The sequence below is a fragment of the Eulemur rufifrons genome, chromosome 2, assembly GCF_041146395.1.
Source record: "Eulemur rufifrons isolate Redbay chromosome 2, OSU_ERuf_1, whole genome shotgun sequence".
In the NCBI taxonomy this organism is placed as follows: domain Eukaryota; kingdom Metazoa; phylum Chordata; class Mammalia; order Primates; family Lemuridae; genus Eulemur; species Eulemur rufifrons.
Window position 1 is genome coordinate 10,711,586 of NC_090984.1, and position 19,964 is coordinate 10,731,549.

Below are 19,964 nucleotides of genomic sequence, written 5' to 3' on the forward strand. Positions count from 1 at the left end.
AGGGCAGACAGACCCGACCAAGGGGCGTGAAGGACTCAGCCGCAGACAGGCCCGGCCTGACAGGGCCGGCGGGCAGGGCAGAGGGCAGGCCCAAGGCTGCCACAGCCCACAGGTGCTGCCATCTCTCCTGGGCACGGCGGTGGCCTCTTGGCAGCTAGCTGGGGCAGCACAGGCGCCTTGGACCTTGAGTCTCTGATGAGCTGGCCCCCTCCCTCAGGGGCATCGGGCCCCCTGTGCACCTCAGGACTTGTGCGCCGAGTGACCTAGCACCAGAGCTTCTGAGCAACGGTGCCAAGCTGTGTCGGGTCTCAGGCCACAGATGCCAGCGGTCGCCAGGCGGCCGCAGAGGGGCAGGGGATGAGTCAGGCCTTGGGAGCTGGGCCTGGCAGGAAGCAGGGTCCATGCACAGCCGAGTAGGTGGCGGCTCCCAAGGGAGGCCAGAGGGCGGCGAGATGGCAGAGCTATGGCCCTGCTCTCCTGGCGGCAGCCCCACAGCGAGGCAGAGGCAGAGGGCTGGAGGGAAGCTGGTTACCTTTCCACCATTCGGTCTCGCTGCCGCTTTTTCTGCTTATCCTGGCTCTTCTTGCCTGCCTGCAATTTGCGCTTGGCCTGGCCATTCTCATCCTGGGTGGTCAGGGCCCCTATGGGAAGAGATGGGCACAGTCACCAGGCTGGCTGTGCCAGGACAGTGTAGGCCCTGTGGCCTCTGGCTGAATCACCCGCCATCGGCTCCAGGGTGTCCATCTGAGAGCAGCTGTCCAAGCGAGGCCTCTGGCCACGAGCAGGGTTGGGTATCCTGGGCTGGGCAGGGAGTGGGTTTGGCCTAGGCCCTGAGGAGGGAGGGCCAGGCACTGACTCCTTTGTTCTCCAGAACACCCACGCTCTCTGCACTGTGGGCCAGGAGGCTGGAAAGCAAAGAGAGGCTATCTCGGTGGGGACGCTGGCATACGTTTATAGGGGCTGGATGGTGGGATGCAGGGAGGCCGCTCACATGGCCCTGCCCACCCCCCACCGGGCACCGCGGCAACAGTGGGCTGAGGCTCGATTTACTATCAGGTACCTGCTGGCGCTCATCACTCAGGTGGGGGGACACGGACTCCCAACAGGGGCTGGAGAGGCGCTAAGGGAGAGGACACGCAAACCAGAGCCGTAAAAACTGCACCAAACTTGGACACCAGCCACTGAGGACTCGGAACTGTACATTACTGAGGGACCAAGGGCAGGGGCAGGAAGCAGGGTCCATGCACAGCCAAGCTGGTGACTGTGCCCGTTTGTTCCCAGAGGGGCCCTGACCACCCAGGATGAGAACAGCCAGAGGTTCCCCACACGTTTCCTTGCTGCCTCCACCTGAAGGCAAAACCAATGTGCTGGGCAGGGGCCACCACCATCCACTGCCTCTGTCTGGGGAAAAACAGGGACAGAGTGGGAAACCGGAGGAGAAGGAAGAAGAGCCCCTGTCAGCACACACCTGGCCCCACAAGGGAGGCCCCCAGCCGGGCACCTATCTGCCACAACCCTACCCTCAGCCAGATCCCTCCTGCTGCAAGCAGCTGGCAGAGCCATCCCAGCACCCAGATCCCTGGAAGACTCACCCTTCTCTGGGTCCTCTCTGCCTTCTTCTCTCCCGTCCTCTCTTCCCTCTTCGTCTTCTCCTTCCTAAGACACAATTTCAAAATCCAATTTTAAAACGTGCAGTTATTTATAATGGCTCTAAATGACAAGGCCTAACCATGTGCCAGGAGTCTCATATCCTCCCACCACCCAGCACAGAGGGCCCACCCCCCCATATTTCCATAAGGAAACCGTGCCCCTGGTTAGGCAGCCTGTACTTGCCTACCAGACCGCACTGCCCCTATGCGGGTGCCTGCGCACACCGTACTACCACAGCGCCATGGCCCATGGAGAGCACTGCTCTTCAGCCCAGCTCGGTCTCAGTCTCCACAGGTCCCCCCCAACCCCCGTAGACAGGAAGCACCCAGGGCCAGGGGCCACTTACTGCTCTGGAGCCCTTCTCCACAGCCTCCGCGCCTTCAGTGCCTTCTGCAGCTTCGCCCTCGGTGCCCTCATCTACAAGGGGAGAGGAGGCGAGCTCAGCCCAGGAGCCTCACAGGAGAACGGGGCAGTGTCCCGGCGCCACCCCTGCTCACCATTGTCTGAATCGCTATTGTCAGAGCAGTCCGTCCGGGTGGCTTTGCTGTCTGGCTCATCAGGACTGCCACTCTGCTTTCTCTTCTTCTTCTTGGTCTGGGTCAGAAAGAGGGGGCTGGGTCAGGATGAGGGGCTCCTGGCCCTTAGCTCCACTCCAGTCAGGGGCCAGCAGAGGAAGACCACCTCCACTCACCCGGAAGTCAGCCGTGGTCCAGGTCTTCCAGGTCCGCCTCATCTGTTTCATGCCATTGCCAAACCCAAAGCCAAAGCGGGAGCCGCCTGGGAAGGTGCCCCCACCTCGCATGCCCTGGAACATGCCATACTCCGGGATGATGTTCTGGGAGAAGAGGGAGGGCAGCCGGGAGGCACCAGACATGCACTGGCCCCGGGCCCCCATGGGGTCTTCCCACATGCGCCCATAGCCCGAGGCCATCGGCCGGCCGCTCCGGGCATCCCGGGCCCAGCCCTGAGCCCTCGGACCGAAGGTGTCGCCGCCACGCATGCGGAACTGGTCACGGTAGGCATCGTACTGGCCCTCATAGGCCATTTCCATCTCAGGGTCAAGCTCGCCATAGTCATAGCCTGACCGGTACAGGTCGCGCTCGCTCAGGACAGCCCTCGAGTCACAGGCCTCGTAGGAGTCATATCTGCAGAGGCACAAGGAAGCATCAGGTGGAGCCCCAGCAAGGTCCTCACCGCCAGGTGTCTGCTCCTGCCCCTCCACAACCTCCCAGTCCCAGGGCAAGAAGCCCAGCCCTAGCACCCACCCTGCCCTTTCTGGGAGGCTCTATAGCTCTAGAAGCAGGAAGGGCCCCTCAGATGATGTCCTCATAGGGGCCCCACTGGCCCAAGGTTGACTATAACCATGTACCCACTTGGGGACCTCAAGAAAGACTGACAACCGCTCTGGTCCAGTGAGTCACAATGAGGTGCAGAGCCACTCCTACCAAGGTCCTTTGAAAACACATGCACCAACCATGGTAGCCACAACACCCAAGGCTGCTCCTCAGGGGGCAGGGCCCAGCACCCCAGCACCATGCAGGACATGGGCAGTCCAGCACAGTGAATGTTTGGCCAATGAGGCTGATAATGCCAATGAGAAACATTGTGTTGGCCTCACTCCTCATGGCTGGAGAAACTCAAACCCTCCGAAGCCCCTCACCATCTAAAAAGAAGTGAGACAAAAGGGGGAGTGTTCCCCAGGAAAGACACTGACAGCTTGCTCAGGAACCAGAAAAAGAACTGTATCACATCTACCCCGGAGCCCGGGGCTGGACACCAAACCTTATATAGCAACTGGGAAGGCAGGCCAGACCTCCTGCCCGGGAAAGGGCACTGCAGATAGCCGTTTTCACTGCGGCTGCAGCCCACACACCCCCAGGCCCCGACCCCACATGCCTCACAGACACAAGAGCCCCTCCCTGCACCCTATTCCCCAGACCTGGGCCACAGGAGGCAGTACCAGCTGCAAGAGCAGCAGCCAGTGCTGCCACTGCTCCCCTTGCCTCTGACCCTGGCTCTAGGCTGTGTTGAGAAGTTGCCCAAGCCTTTCACACTAAGTCTTCAGCTCTAAGTGCTGCAGCTGTTGCTCCAGGGGCACAGAGCCCATGCCAGCAAGTCCCCTTATGCCCCGCCCTCTCACTCAGTGCAGCCCTGGGGCCTCACGTGGTTCCACCAGTGCCTGGCCAGGCCTCTCCCTACTCTCTGGTCTCCACCATGTGTTAACCAGAACTCCACTCCGTCCCATGCTAGAGGTATGTATGCCCTCCTCATTGAAGCCTCTCACCAGGGCCAACTCCAGGTTAGTTAATGGCAAACACCACAGAGTGATGCTTTGGAGTAGGGCAGATCTGGGCGTAAGGCCCAGCCCTACCCCTTACTGGATGCCTTCAGGTGTGACCTGCCTGCAGTTCAGTTTCCCCATCTGTAAAATGAGGGCAGCAGCAGGTCCTCACAGGTCCTCCAACAGGTGAGGGTTTGTAAAGAACAGGAGTGGCCAGGCAGTATCCACATCTGCCCCGTCCCTCACGTGGGGATGGCCCAGCTCACAGTGATTAGCCCCAAAGGCTGATCCCAGCCTTTACACCAAACCCAATCTGTCCCGCCCTGACACCAAGCAGGAAGCAAAGTCTTGAGAGAACTCCAAATGCATTTCCAGGAGGGAGGGGCCACTAAGCACTCTGTTCTCGAGGAGGCATCCTAAGGGTACAGTGACGTCAGCCCAATCCGGGCTTGCTCATCCGCCTGCAAGATGGGGAGAGGTGCCACCAAGCAGCAGGGCAGGGGTTGGGGGTGGGTGAGAGGACACAGGTCAGAGAATGGAAATGCAATGGACCCCATCAGGAGCCCCAGCAGGACCAAGCGAGGAGGGGAAAGGCAGACATGGGGAGGCATGTTCAGGAAGGCGGGAGCCACCCATGCAAAGCCGCTGCCCTCAGGCAGGCGCCCACTCACCTTTCTCCTCCTGAGCTGTACATGCCTCCTTGTATCATGTCTGTCTCCAAATGCGGCACCATATCTAAGCGCTGGTTAATTCTGGATAAAACGGAATCGGCACTGGCGCTACCCGAGGCACTAGGGTTTGCATTTGTGTCAGAGCTAGGCATTTCCCAAGAGTGTGAAGAGGCCATACCATACCCATAGTTGGTGGTGTTATCCTGGCCATAGCCATAGCCATAGCCATAGCCTTCGTAGCCTGCAGCAAGGGAGACAGAGAGACAGACAGATGGTGGGGGCCGGGAGGGGGAGGCAGAGATGAAGAGACAAAAACAGAAACAAGGGTATCTTCTCTGTCACAGAGACAAGCTCAGAACCCAGCCACCCAGACCCTTCTGATAAGGGTCTCCTGTGAAGGAGTAGCTGGCCCCAGGGACACCCAAAGCCCCCCACCCCCAACCCTGGCCAAGCTGGGCAGTGGCAGAGAAACATAATCAGCACAATCCCAAGGGAGAGCAAAGCAAGCAGAGCAATGATACTTGCCTCTGTTTGTCCCAGAGTTCCAAGTTCCATATCCTACAAAAAGTAAAAGGGCAATTACATCTACAATTGCTTTCAACACAAGAGCTTCATTCAAGGCACAAGTGAAAATAATTATTCCCAGCACCTCACTGATCATATCAGACTGTAGCTCCCTAACTGAGAAGCCTTGAGCTTGAGAGCACAATGCAAATGACCCAGGCCACTTGCTGCCCTGGTGCTCGGCCTTCTGTGGCTTTGAGCATCTGTTATTAAGGAGCCTCCTGTTCCCAATGCTCTCAACTCACAAACTTGGCTCCTATACTCTTTCCTTAAAAAGCTAGAATTAGAAGATGACATCCCCTCCCCAGGCTAAGCACTAATCGGTTTACAGTACCTCACATAGACTCTCTTGGTACAAGATACCTGGCAGAGCCCAATTTCATTCTGAAATCATGTCACCCAAATCACCCAACAAAGCCATTTGGAGCAGGGACACTGACCACCCAGACCCCAAATGTCTGCTTTAACAGGAAGGGCCAGCAAGCCTCTGAACTGTTGAGTGTGCTGTGCTGGAACACACCAGGGAGGGAAGGACAAGAAGCAACCCCTAGCACGAGAAAAGCTGCTGAGGAAACAATCCAGATTATAAACTAGATATGCTTTGGATCTGATCGCAACACATGGTAATTCATTCCTTCAGAAACATAAAGCCGCTGAGAACTGACAGAGTGCAAAGCCACGTGGGAACTTGGAGTCAACCAGACATGGCTCCTCCCCAGAGGAGTGCGTGAGAACAAGCAACCACTCTCCCAGTGTCTCTGGTGAGACCCCACAGTCGCTTCCTATTCCATGTCATCTCTGCCCTGCAGACAGGACATGCTTATCCCAGGGAAGGGGACTAGTGCTCACTGAGACGGCAGTGAAGATCCAGACCCCAGGAGAACATGCATTAGGAAACAAAGATGAACCAGAGAACGGGCAGCCTGTGGTCCTGCACTCAGGCTCCTCCACACCCAGCGCACAGACAGAATGGGAGGGCAATGGAAACCAGCTGAGGGACTATAGGTGACCACTATGTTTAATGAACCAGGGGCATGTGAGAGCTCACAGGACAAGAATCCTCTTGGGCCAGGGAATCCAAAATAGAGCCTTCTCAGCCATTTGTTTTTGCAACAGCTATCATCCTCAGAGCACCCAGAGCAGAAGCTTGCAGTACCAGGCACGGCTCGGGCATGGACTACTGCTCGTTGTTAAAGGAGAAGCTAGTAACCAGAGAGCAGCACGGGACAGCCAGGAGCTGACAGCCACCTACAGAAAGAGTGGCTACAGGAGCTGTGCTGACAAGCAAGAAGAGAGGCTAACAGAGCCACATGAAGAACAATGCACAGTTAGCCCTGGCAGCGCTGCCCATATGGCTGTTTGTACCAGAGACAGTGGACACCAGCTACTCAAAAGGAGACAAGATGGGGGCACAGGCAGACCCATCGGGGCTCTGCTTAATAGGCTACAATACGGTCATCCCAGGTTCAGCTGCCGAGGATCTGCAGAGGGAGTGAGGAAGCACAAGGAAAGCAGGAGTGAACATCAACTCTGACAGCACCACATTATGTTTCCAGGACAGGCAGGTGGCTTCCCTTGACTGACAAGCTGTCAGGAGTCCCTTCGGGGAACACTCTCTATGTGCTTGCTTGCTAAGCCTGGAGCAATCCAGACTTCCTGATGAACTCCCTAGTCAGGTCCCTTCAGGAGGAAGCCTTTGTCTAGACTGGTGTTTGGGGACTCGCAGAGACCTGCTCCTTCTGAAAGAATATCCCAACTCACTCACTTCCAGACTCAGAGGGGACAATGGGATCATGATTCAAAAAGGAATTTTAAGGATCTTTAAAGAAAGAATGAAAAAAGGAGATGATCACAGTAAGCGATACCTATAGAGCAAAAATAGAAAACAAATTAAACATTCAGCTTTGAGGTACCAGTTAGTCAGATTACAGCCTACCTATTCGTATCAGTAAAATATCATGTAGGCACCAAAAAGAATTTATTATGCCTTATGTAGCACAGGCAAATGCTTCTAACATAACAAAAGAAAGCAGGATACACAATTCTAACCACCTACAAATTATTCAACTATATAAAAGAGGTAAGCTGACAAAGATTAAATACTAAAATGGCAGGATCTTGGCTGACTGGTTTTCAAAATGTTATTTAAATGTTGTTACATTGTTCCTGCAATTTAAGCCAGAGTAAAAATAAAACTATTTCTATTCTTTCACAGTTGTCTATGTAAAAAAATCTGAAATCTACAAAAGAGCTAGTAGAATAAGTAAGCTTGGCATGGCTTATTACAAGGTCAATCTACAAATCAAATTCCAAATGTTATCAGGTCAAAATACACATCAAATATCAATCAAATTTCTACATATTAGTAATGAATGACTGGAAACTGAAATTTTTAAAAAGTACCATTTACCACAGCACTAAAAACATAAACACTTAGGAATAATTTTTTTTTTTTATTATTATTTAAAGAGACGAGGTCTCACTCTGTCACTCAAACTGGAGTGCAGTGAAAGGATCATAGCTCATTATATCCTTGAACTCCTGGGCTCAAGTGATCCTCCTGCCTCAGCCTCCTGAGAGGCTGGGACTACAGGTATGCTCTACCACACTCACTAATTTTTTTAGTTTTTGGGTGTTTTTGTAGAGATGGGGTATTGCTATGTAGTCTAGGCTGGTCTAGAACTACTCCTGGCCTCAAGCGACCTTCCCACCTAGGCCTCCCAAAGTGTTGGGATTACAGGTATGAGCCACCATGCCTGGCCCTGAGGTATAAATCTAACAAAATATGTGTGGGACCTGTGTGCTGAAAACTATAACATTAATGAAGGAAATCAAAAACCTACATAAGCAGAGTGACATAATGTGGTCATGGATCATAAGACTTTTTTTTTTTTTTTGAGACAGAGTTCGCTCTGTTGCCCGGGCTGGAGTGCCGTGGCATCAGCCTAGCTCACAACAACTTCAAACTCCTGGGCTCAAGCAATCCTCCTGCCTCAGCCTCCCAAGTAGCTGGGACTACAGGCATGTGCCACCATGCCCGGCTAATTTTTCCATATATATTAGCTGTCCATATAATTTCTTTCTATTTTTAGTAGAGACGGGGTCTCACTCTTGCTCAGGCTGGTCTCGAACTCCTGAGCTCAAACAATCCGCCCGCCTTGGCCTCCCAGAGTGCTAGGATTACAGGCATGAGCCACCGCGCCTGGCCCATAAGACTTAATATTGTTAAGACATTACCATTGAAGACCACATACATATATGATTAAGATGTCAATTCTCTCAAACTAATCTATAGATTTACAAGAATCTATAGACTCAAGGCTTTCGCACTCAAAATCTCAGCAGGAATTTTTACAAAAATTGATAAACTGACTCTAAAAAAAGCAAAGGAACTATAATATCCAAGACAATTTTGGAAAAAGGAACAAACCTGAAAAACTCACATTAGCTGATTTCAAGACTTACTATCTAGTAATCAAGACCGTTATTGAAGAAAGTTAATGTACAGACCAATGGAACAGAATTAGAGTCTGGAAATAGAACCACAACATACAGTCAATTAATCTTCAATAAAGGTACAAAGGCAATTCAATACAGAAAAGATAGTCTTTTCAACAAATGGTGTTGGAACAATTGTATATTTATATGCCAAAAAAAAAAAAAAAAGAGAGAAGAGATCTTGACCTGTAATATACAGCTTGTAGGAAACTTAACTCTAAATGGATCACAGACTTAACATAAAACCTAAAACTAAAACACCTAAAAGAAAATTTAGAAGAAAATCTTTGTGACCTTGAGTTAGGCACAGATTTCCTAGACAAAACAGCAAAATCATGATCCATTAAAGAAACGATTGATGAATTGGGCTTCACCAAAATAAGAACTTGTGTCTTCCAAGACATTGACAACTTCTGGCCTGAGAAAAGTATAAAAAAACAAACCAAAAAAAAAAAAAGTAAAAAAAGAAAAACAAAGACATTGACAAGAGAATGAATAGCCAAGCCATAGACTTACAGTGGCACATCTGATAAAAGGCTTTATCCAGAACACGTAACCCAGGGGAAAAGAATTCAAAAAGATGTACAAATGACATTTGGTTAAAGGGATAAGAGGGAGGGCAGGATATTGAAGCCAAGCAAACCAAGCTTCTCCTTACTTAGGAAAGGCCTGATACCTCCTTACCCAATTTCGAAACATTTTAAGTCCCCCCCTCCCCTTGAAACTAGCTGCCAATCCTTGGAGAGTTTTCTTAAGTCCATTTATTCAGTGACTCCTGAATGTCAGCTGTGTAGGCTCAGTCTTTCCGCAGATCTTGGTAATAAAACAAATTACCCATCTCAATAACCAAGATATTATCCTTATTAATTCCAAAGAGGGCTCCTTCTCAACAGACACCCCTAGGGTCACAGATGCCCAAAAGACCAGCTCTATTGGCAGTTCCAGGCTGCCACAGCACACCAACAAAACAGCATCTGTGAATCCTACTGGTGACTTCTTCTGAATTAAGGGAGTTAAGCGTTTGTGTCCACACTTGAGTAACCAATCAGAGATTTTCACTCAACCCTATGGGTATGGAGCCTGCTAGCTTGACATAGCCTGACCAGATTTCTAAAAGCCTGCTAGATTCACACACCCAACTTCCCTTCCACAGCAGAACTTGCGCTACCCTGGGGCTAGGGGGCTAAGTTAATAGCTCAGTTTCTCCTGGACCAATCCTTTGGACTTTGATTAGCCACTGTCCTTCCCGGTTCCTCAAGGGGATTTTCTGAAGCCAGATCTTTTATTAAAGACCACAGGTACTTCTACAAAATGTTAAAGTGTCAAAGGAAGCAATCGTTTACAGTCTAGCTTGTTCAGTAACACAGATATCTTTCTCATAATTGCCCCAAAGGGAAGCACTAACTATTCAAATGGCACACCACCCCATACGTATCATTTTATACAAGTTTAGGTTTAGAAAGCAAGACAGGTGACAGCAAAGCCAAAGGCAGCTAAGAAGACAAGGGACTGCTCTGGAGAATACTCCGGCTCCCATCAGGGCCCCATACTTACCATAATCACAGGTGGGCTGAGCACTGGTGTCTGAGTACGTCGACTGCAAAGTGGTTTCAGATCCCTGGACAAAGCCTAAACATACACACAGTGCGGTTAATTACCTCAAACAAGCAACAGAAAAATGATCTAAGAGTACCCTTCAGTATAGACTTACTGGCAGGCCCTTCCATCAGTGGAGAGCCACCAAAACCTCTAGATTCCACACTTTAATTAGACCTCCAAAGCATTACTAACCAATGGAAAGGCAGGCTATGTTTAACTTGCTATACGAGCGGGACTGGATACGAGGTTTTAAACATTTAAGCCAATAACCCATTTTGATAACTGAGTACTCAAATTATCATTCAGTTAAATGAGGAAAATGCTTATTATCACATCACTAAATGGACTGAAACAAGGACAGGGGTTAGATTTGAAATGATGTTAAAGTAAATAATACCCCCTCTCTCCCTGCCCCAAATCTGAAATATTGTAGAAACTACTTTATATTTTAGTTTTCCCATTAAAAAAAGTATATATAGCCAGGTGCTATGGCTCATGCCTGCAATCCCAGCACTTTGGGAGGCTGAGGCAAGAGGATCACGTTAGACCAGGAGTTCAAGCCTGGACAACTTACTGAGACGCCATCCCTACAAAAAATAAAAAAAAATTAGTCAGGCTTAGTGGTATGTGCCTGTAGTCCCAGCCACTCCAGAGGCTAAGGCAAGAGGATCACTTGAGACCAAGAGTTGGAGGCTGCAGTGAGCTATAATCACACCACTATACTCTGGCTTGAGTGACAGAGTGAGACTATCTCTTTAAAAAAAAAAAAAATTGTGTATAATAATTATTTCTTAAATGTAATTAATTGAGGTTGGCATGTTCATATGGAAATAGTATCATGTACATAAAATTATGTATATAAATTATGTATTATTATGTGTATAAAATTTTCTATCTTCTCAACTCTCAAACTATTTCTCGACTTAAAACGAATTAGTACCAAATAAGGAAAACTTGAACCTTTATCAGAAACTACTGCTCCTGGCTGAGCACAGTGGCTCACACCTGTAATCCTAGCACTCTGGGAGGCCGAGGTGGGAGGATTGCTTGAGCTGTCAGGAGTGCCAGACCAGTCTGAGCAAGAGCCAGACCCTGTCTCTACAAAAAAACAGAAAAATTAGCCGAGCGTGCTGGTGCACACCTGTAGTACCAGCTACTTAGGAGGCTGAAGTGGGAGCATCACTTGAGCCCAGGAGTTCAAGACCAGGCTGAGTAACATAGTAAAACCCCGTTTTTACAAAAAATTTAAAAATTAGCCACCTAAGAAACAAACAAACAAAATTAGCCAGACGTGCTGAAGCACGACTATAGTCCCAGCTGCTTGGGAGGCTGAGGTGGGAGGATCACTTGAGCTCAGGAGTTTGAGGTTGCTGTGAGCTAGGCTGATGTCATGGCACTCTAGCCCAGGTGACAAAGAGAGACTCCGTTTCAAAAAAAAAAAAGAAAAGAAAAAGAAAGAAACTACTGCTCCTACAGACTATGATTAATACTGACACTTGCTTTAAAACTACATTTTAAAATATATATTTTTAGGCCGGCTAAAAATATATATAGAAAAAATTAGCCGGGCATGGTGGCACATGCGTGTAGTCCCAACTACTCGGGAGGCTGAGGCAGTAGGATTGCTTGAGCCCAGGAGTTTGAGGTTGCTCTGACCTAGGCTGACGCCACGGCACTCACTCTAGCCTGGGCAACAGAGCGAGATTCTGTCTCAAAAAAAAAAAAAAAAAGGAAATAAAATATATATTTTTATCCTCAGTTGTATGGTGGTAAGTAAAGAAAAGAAACATTTTTAAATGATTTACTCTTAACACTGAAATTATGACAGATACCGTGAGAGGTAATATTTGCTTGTTCCCATTAGAGCCAACTCATGACCTGAAAATTAAAGCCTGTGCCTCTAATAGCTTGTTTACAACAAAAGCCCACACAAGTGACTTCCCCCAGAGTAGATATTCTCATATTTGTTGACAGACTCTCTATTTTATCCCTTGCTGATCACAGCAACAGCAGCCAATACTGAGTAAGTGCTTTCCCCACAGGGGGCTGAGACGGTTTTTTTCCCTGCAGGATCACATTTCATCGTCACCACAGCCAGTAAGAGGGACTGGGCAAGATCCCTTACCCTGCAATTCCTCCAGGTCCAAAAGGTCTGAAAACCAAGTGTTCTCCACAAATGTGGTGCCAAAACTCATTCTGGGGCCAAACTGACCTGTGAGGACATTTACAGTCTTTCCCTGTCCCACTCAGTGCAGAATTAATGTATTTAAATATAGGGTGTCACCCCAGACCCCACTGTGACTTCTCAAACTGGAATTCCAAAAGACATCCAGCTCCCAGGGTTCCAAACAAGGAGCTGAGGACCGAACTTCATCTTTACTTCCCAGAGGAGGGAACCGGGCCCTAAGGATGGACAAAACCCAAAGCACACAGATCCAGTTTTTTAAATTAGGGGTTCCTAATTAAAGAGGGTAGGAATCAGGGATCTTCCTGAGATACCTAAACTTCAAACACTGATGATTAAAACTGTCCACAAGAAACACTGAAAGTATTTTGGAGAGTTAACCTAGAGGGAAGGTACAAAGTACCTGACCCCTGCCTTCTCCACTGTTTGCTCAACTACCTTCTGGAAACCTGTTTGTTCAGCAATAGGGCCACCAGCAAAATGGCCCCAGACTTTAGATAACGTGGGTTGTAAATACTGCAAGTAGGAACCCACCACACCCTAACAGGAATACATACTGGAACACGATAAGCAAGCCACAGAGCAAAAGACCTACATCTGTTCGGCCACAGGGGCCCTGGGTCTTCTCTGGGAGGAAAGAGGCAATCCATCCAACCTTCACAGCTCAACGGCAACCTCTGCTCTAATTCTGTCCTCCCACGTTAACATGCTGTTCCACGATACTATCTCCAGAGCAGGCCCTTCGTAGCCAGTTGTGACTCCCAATATGAATAAATTCTGATCTGGTTCATGAAGTTCTCTCTTCTTGGTTCAATTCACTGGCCTGACCAGCTCTGGGTTAAAAAAATAAAATATGCCCTATTTGGCTCTAAAAAGGTAAGGGTCAGACGATGGATTTCTAATTTGGCAGCACTGCCCCTTGCTCTTAGCCAATCTGTCTTGTCATCATTTTTGTTCAAAAACACAAATGTTTCTCAGTTTTATTCTTTTTATTTTTTAAAAAGTGTATTCTTTGAAGGAATGCTATAGAGTGGAAAACATTGGAGGACAACTGGAACTAGGTTAGGTTGCCTCCAACCTCCGCTATGTGAGCCAAGGGTAGGGTGGTGACCATCCTCCAAGACGGCCTCCAATGACTTTCACCTCCTGAGAGTATGTAGCCCCCTCCCAAACTAATAGAAGTGGCCAGCGTAACCAGTAAGATTTACAGAAATGGTCCGGGCATGGTGGCTCATGCCTGTAATCCTAGTAGTCTGGGAGGCCAAGATGATCACTTGAGGTCAGGCATTCCAGACCAGCCTGAGCAAGAGCAAGAACTGCCCCTACCTCCACCTCTACTTTAAAAAAAAAAAAAAAAAAAAAAATTTATGGAAATGACTGAATGTTTATCTCGGAAGCTAAGCAGGGTCGGACCTGGTTAGTACATGGATGGGAGAAATGACTGAGTGTGACTTCGAGACTTGCTCTTTCCTGGATCAGTCTGGGGGAAACCAGCCATGTTGTAAGAACCCTCCAGCAGCCCTATGGAGAGATCCACCTGGCAAAGAACTAACAGCCAGCATCAATCTGCCAGCAAGGAGTTTAAGTCACCTTGGAGGTGGGACCTCCAGCCCCAGTCAAGCCCTTCAGATGACTATAATCCAGACAGATATCCTAAATGTAACCTTATGAGATATCCCAAGCCCAAATCACACAGCTAAACCTCGTGCCCGTTCTTAACACAAAGAAACTGAGGTAATAAATATTTCTATTAAAAGATTGGTAGGATTTCAGACCTTTGAAGGCCTAATTGTGGATTTTTTGTCCCATTTTTCCATTGCTTCAATGTTCCCTCTCAGTATTAGAGGAGTTTCCTTTCCCAAGTATAAATAAAGTAACTAGGTTCAAAAGTTGGACGAATTAACAAAAACATATATTAGATCAATCACCTTTTATGTTTAATTATAATGGTAACATTTGCTTCAAGGCTTATCCTTATTCTTAAAGCTAATAGTTGTCTGAAATGTGACTTAAAATACCTTTGACTTCAGTGGTCGGCTTCTTAAAAGGTTAAGATTTCCATTATAAAGCTACTGTGTTTTCAGTGTCTCAAGATCAAGGAGAAAAAAATCATTACCTCATTAGCTGGGCTATCTCAAACCCAGAATTGCAACCTACAAGATCTAGAGTTGAAAGTCAGGCTGGGCCATCAGTGACCTCTCTAACTCAGTTTCCTCATCTATAAAAACAAATGCTCCATTATTAAGCTACCCCACAGCACCCAACCATTCATCTTCTGGTTTCTTCAGCAATCCTGCCCCTAAAAACCTTAAAACTACTTTCTAGTTCTTGGAAAGACATAGTGAAGAGAATTACATACCAATTCCAGAGATGTCAACAATAACCCTAGTATCTTTTCTCCTGAACTAGGAAAGCTACAAAAAGGTTCAGGCAGAGCCGCCCAACCTTGGCACTGCTGATGTTTGGGGCCAGATAATCTTTTGTGGCACCATAAAGAATTCCATGCACTGTAGGATATTGAGCAGCATCCCTGATTTCTAGCCACTAGATGCCAGCAGCACCCCTACCCCCAGATGTGACAACCAGAAATGACTCCAGACATTGCCAAATGCCCTCTGGGGGCAGAATCACCCGTGGTTGAGAACCACTGGGCTGGGAAATGACTGCTAGAAAAACTGGGGTTCTTGGCAAGTTCCTGACCTGGAGCCAGAGTCAGGACTGGCACTACTTTCTTGCCTAGGCCAACCTAAAGCAGCCCACGAAGGAGTCCCTGAGGCTCAGGTTCCATTCTCAATCCTGAACATTCTGAGTAGAATGCAGGTTACCCAGCAACCGCACATGCTCAAACCTGCAATACTCCCATCAAAGGGAGAGGCCTCATCTACAGCTCCTGGATGAGAAACCTCATTGGTCACGGCCAAGACAAACCCAGGAGGCTTTGGCAATTCATCCAGCAAGGATTTACAATCTCTCCCAAGCATATCCCCGGGGGAGGCCGGTGGGGGTGGTGATCTCTCTAATCTAATCACCCACTCTTCCTTTTTTGCTCAAATCCCACCGGCTTCCATGGCCGATGTAACAAGCCAGGCAGCTCCTGCCCCCGGGCCTACAGCAACAGCTCCCTGGGCCACATACCTTTACGCCCTCACTCCATTTAAGTCTCCGCTCAAATGTCACCTCTTTACACAGAGGTCTCTAACCACTCCCTATAATGGAGCAACCTCCTCAGGGCACTGACCAGCCCAGAATATATCCTTTACATGTTTATTTGCCTATAAACTGCTTGAGGAATTCCAGTCAGTATTCCCATGCCTATTCAGCATCTGACACGGTAAATTCGACAGATGTTGAGCGAATTGACGTGGAAGCTAGCCATTCCTCGCCAAGGCTCAAGCTCAGACCAAACCTTTCAAATATTTATTTATCCCCCCGGGGCTTGGCGCCTCTCCCAGCTCTGGGGCAGGCAAAGGAGGGTGGGTGGGATGGGGGCTGGGGGCAGCTGCAGCGTTTTGCAGAGCAACTGCGCGGGGGAGGGCGCGGCAATGGCGACGGCGCCCGAGCCTGCTGCATGCTCTGAAGGGCTAAGGCCTGAGAAAGAACGACCTGAGGCGTCGAGGTCTCACGACCATGGGCCAGGGACGGAGGTGGTGGGAGCAAGGTCCTCAGGCACCAAGGCCCGGGGCCCGCGGACTCAGATGACAGAAGCCAAGACCCCGGGCGGCCAGGAGCCGGGACGCTAGGCTGCCAGCACAGAGAACTGAGGCGCCGAGGTATGAGGGGAGCGACCCTGAGGCGACGGGCCTGCGGCGCCATTTTGTGACCGCAGAGAGAGCAGTGACGGGGACCCGGGGCAGGTGTGGGTGAGCCCAGCGCGGCACCGGCAAGTCCCTGTCGCACCCCCGACCCGGAGCCCCACCCCTACCCTGCAGAACCTACCTGTGTAGCTCATGGCGGTAGCGAACACTACGTCTGCGGACAGAAAAAGCAGCCCCGCGCACCCGACGCAGCGATAGAGGCTATAAGCCTCTGGACAACTTCTATACACATACCGAGCCCCGCCTCCCGACCGCATTGGCTTGCGCCCGCCTCGGGGTTCACACCTATTGGACTGACTCACGGTCTATCTTAGCATCTCCTCATGCGAGTGGCTGAAGCTTCTGCCAATCTCGTAAGAGCCCCGCCTTGTCCCCGCCTTCCGTTTATCCTAAGCCCGCAGTGATTGGCCAACAGGAACCGGCAGAAAGGTGGAGTCCTGTGGAGTTCGAAGGGGCGGAGCTGTGCACTACGGCAAGGCCAGAGGCCCAAGCGTGGCCGAGCCGGGCGAGCAAGTGCCCTGGAGACCCGCCAGAGGGAGCCGGGTCTACAGCGCACGCAGGGCACGCCTTGGGTCCCAGCGCTGCCACCGAGGTGCCGTGCAAACTTGGGCTAATTTTCTCAACTTCTCTGGCCCTCAGCTCCAAAATGAGCACGGGGGTAAGCCATGCTGGAATGTGAAAATTAAAACTAAGAGCCAAACAAGATGCTGGCATGACATGAGAAAACGTACGTAAAGAAACCAGTTTGGTGCCAGGTGCACTAAATGCTATGTTTTGTTATTAATGGCAACATAACAATAAATATATTTGGGTTTTTTTTCTTTTTTTTTGTGTTCACAGCATCAGAACATAAATATATTTGTATATTTACATGGCATGTTTATATTATATATGTAATAATTCTGTTTGTATCGTGTTATCATTCAAATGTTCCCCCAAACCTGTGAGCTTGTTTTTTGTTTTGTTTTTTTTAAATCCCTATTTAAAAGATAAGAAAACTGAGGCTTGGAATCCATGATTTGCTCAAGGTCCTTGACACTTATGCATGAAAACTGGAACTTTGCTTCTAAAACCCTCTTGGTTCATTCTGGACTTCAGAGATTGTGCAATAGAGCACCCTCCCTGGATGTGAGGAAACCACAGTCAGGGACAGCTCATAGTTTCAAAAAGGTAACTTGACAGAGCAGCAGATACCGAAAATGGTACTTAGTGTGCATGTTTGAGAAAATTCATCAATTATGACTTGTACCTTTTTTGTGTTTTAGTTTTTTAAAGTGTGCTATTGCTGACTTTTTGATATTAATGATGTCGATTTCTTTAGGTATAATGGTGGCATTTTTAAAGTCCATATTCTTCAAAGAAACATACTGAAATATTCAGATATTGATTGGATGACTGGGACACGCTTCACCTAATTCAGACAGGAAAGGGGAGAAGTTGCAACTGGGGAGCTGAAGATATTGGTCATGAGCTGATAATTGAGGAATAAACAAGAGTTCATTTTACTATTTGCTGTACTATTCTATAGTTGGAATTCTCCATGAAAAAATGATTTATTAATAACACTCTCCCCCAAATGGGGATTACGCAGAATTTGCTGCCATATGGAACAAAGGCATTTATGATGCATTCAGTGAGGAATTCCATATGTGAAGCACATAGATCTCAGATTGGTGTGCATTCTGGCTTTGGGGTTCATCTCCCTGTCACCCTCAGGGATAGGGTCCTGTCCTCCAAACTAAGTCAGGGCTGCAGGACACCTCTCCTGTGTCCTGTAGGTTCCTTCATGGCACTTGCCACAGCCATCATTTCACCGATTGATGATTTTGTGAACCTCTGATGCCCTCACAGACAAGAGTGAGCTGCTCAAAGGCTGAAACCACGTTGCCTGAGACAAGACCGTAGAATGGGTTAAGCAGAGAAGGGCTATGCTCAAGTAGCTAGGACAATGGGTGTGCACCAGTACACTTGGCTATTTTTTTTAAACATTTTTTTTTTTGGTAGAAAATGAGTCTCGCTGTGTTGTCGAAGCTGGCCTCAAACTCCTGGCCTCAAGTGATTCTCCCACCTTGACCTCCCAAAGTGTTGGGATTACAGGTGTGAGCCACCATGCCTGGCTCACTTTTATATTTTCAAAACTGATTTACAAAAAGTTGTAAGAGGAAGCACCTTTGGGTCAGTTGTCATCCCATAAGCTGCCCTCTCCACTTCCTAAGTCTTAGATGTTCCCACCCACAGCTCCAGATGGATAGAAGTGGGAGGCCTTCTGCCACCAGGTGAGATGGATGTTGACCCCACAGGAGCAGAAAAGCCAAGCGTGTGGGCCAAGACCACCCTTGTGGGTGTGCGATTGCAGCCCATTAACCCCTCCTTCCCAGGCAGGGCCATGGTAAGGGGCCCAGGGAAACAGGGGTAGGGGCAGAGGAGGCCCCTGCTGTCAACGCCCCATGAGGTCATTCCCGCTTTCCAGCACTTGGCCACTTAGTGGAAACGAAAAGAGCTGAAAAACCACATGCAATCAATAAGAAGGAGCAGCCAACAAAATCTCTTAAAATCTCAGAAATGTTCAATAAACATTTGCAGAGCGAGAAAATAAATAACATCACAAAGGAGTCAGCGGCTCCTCTTTTTTCTCATGTTACTTGGGTTCAGGGGTGCATGTGTCTAAACAGAAGTCACATGTCTTGAAGGCTGAAGGCAGGCAAGCCCTGGCCCCCAAATGCTCCCAGCAGTTGTGTGCTCGTCCCTCCCCCGGTGGGTCCCCGACACCCTTGCTGGTCAACTCCTGCCCTCAGTAAGCTCTTCTAAGCTCCATTGCTCCTTGATCCTGGCTCCCTTCCCAGACTGGCAGCCCAGAAGCCGGGTTTCTCTGCTTTACCAGCTGGCCAGAGCCCCCCACCAGCCACAGCATCGAGGGCCAACAGCTGGGAACTTGGACTTATCCCCAGCTGCGTCTGGTCGGCTTGGCGGCCAACGGGAAAAGCCCAGGAGCTCCAGGGCTCTGGACAGAGGAGGCCCCGATCCCAGCCCTGGCTGCCAGCCAATGCCAGCCTGTCCACTCGACAGAAAAACACACGCTGGCCGCCTGCCCCAGGATGTTTCCAGAAGAGAAATTTAATCTAATTTACATACTTCTAGTTACATTGATAACCAAAACGTGGCCACTGAAAAAAGTTAAAAGGTCAAATCGGCTCCCGGTTTCTAGCTGGCCCAGGATTGCAAAATAAAAAGATCCACGTTCCTTATTCTCTACACAAAACGCGCTTTTAAAAAAGTGAGAGGTCTAGGGACCTATACATAGAAAGCAACAGTGAAAAGGGTGAGGGAGACAGGAGTGGGGGAGGAGAGTCCCACCCCCCACCCCACCCTCCTGGGTCCCGGAGCCCCTGAGGCTCTTGGGGGCCACTGACATGGCAGGAGGCAGCTGTCAGTCTGAGCTCTTCCTAGCAGGGAAGGCCCCTCTGGGGGTGGCCAACAAGGATTTCCGTGGCATTGTGGGCTCAGTGGGGGGCTCCCAGGCCGTCGTGGGCCCCACAGAGGGAGCGGGGCTTCCCCTGAGCAAGCACCGTGGCATGATGTGGTCGTTCGACTCAGGAACTGGGGGGCTGGGGCAGATCCCGTGTCTCACGAGGTGCACGTTGTGTGTGTTCGCATGTACATGCGTGAGAGAGGATATTCATGGGGGTGAGAGGGAACCAGAA

General features: G+C 49.3%; 1 protein-coding gene across 6 annotated transcripts in view; it reads right to left on the reverse strand.

Annotated features, from left to right (window-relative positions):
* The window catches only part of AKAP8L (A-kinase anchoring protein 8 like), a 31,284-nt gene extending 14,827 nt beyond the window's left edge, over nt 1-16,457 (reverse strand). For 2 of the 6 annotated variants that reach the window (XM_069478018.1, XM_069478055.1), the window contains exons 1-9: nt 16,385-16,457; nt 10,219-10,293; nt 5,128-5,160; nt 4,603-4,843; nt 2,342-2,795; nt 2,148-2,244; nt 1,997-2,067; nt 1,593-1,656; nt 533-641 (exon numbers count right to left, since the gene is read on the reverse strand). In XM_069478018.1, the coding sequence (XP_069334119.1) occupies nt 533-641; nt 1,593-1,656; nt 1,997-2,067; nt 2,148-2,244; nt 2,342-2,795; nt 4,603-4,843; nt 5,128-5,160; nt 10,219-10,293; nt 16,385-16,397 (1,157 nt within the window). In that variant the 5' untranslated portion in view covers nt 16,398-16,457. Of the gene's footprint in view, nt 1-532; nt 1,657-1,996; nt 2,068-2,147; nt 2,245-2,341; nt 2,796-4,602; nt 4,844-5,127; nt 5,161-10,218; nt 10,294-16,384 lie in introns of those variants that run through there. The other 4 variants (XM_069478026.1, XM_069478030.1, XM_069478047.1 and 1 more) reach the window with 4 other exon arrangements.
* Nucleotides 16,458-19,964: the final 3,507 nt, after the last annotated feature.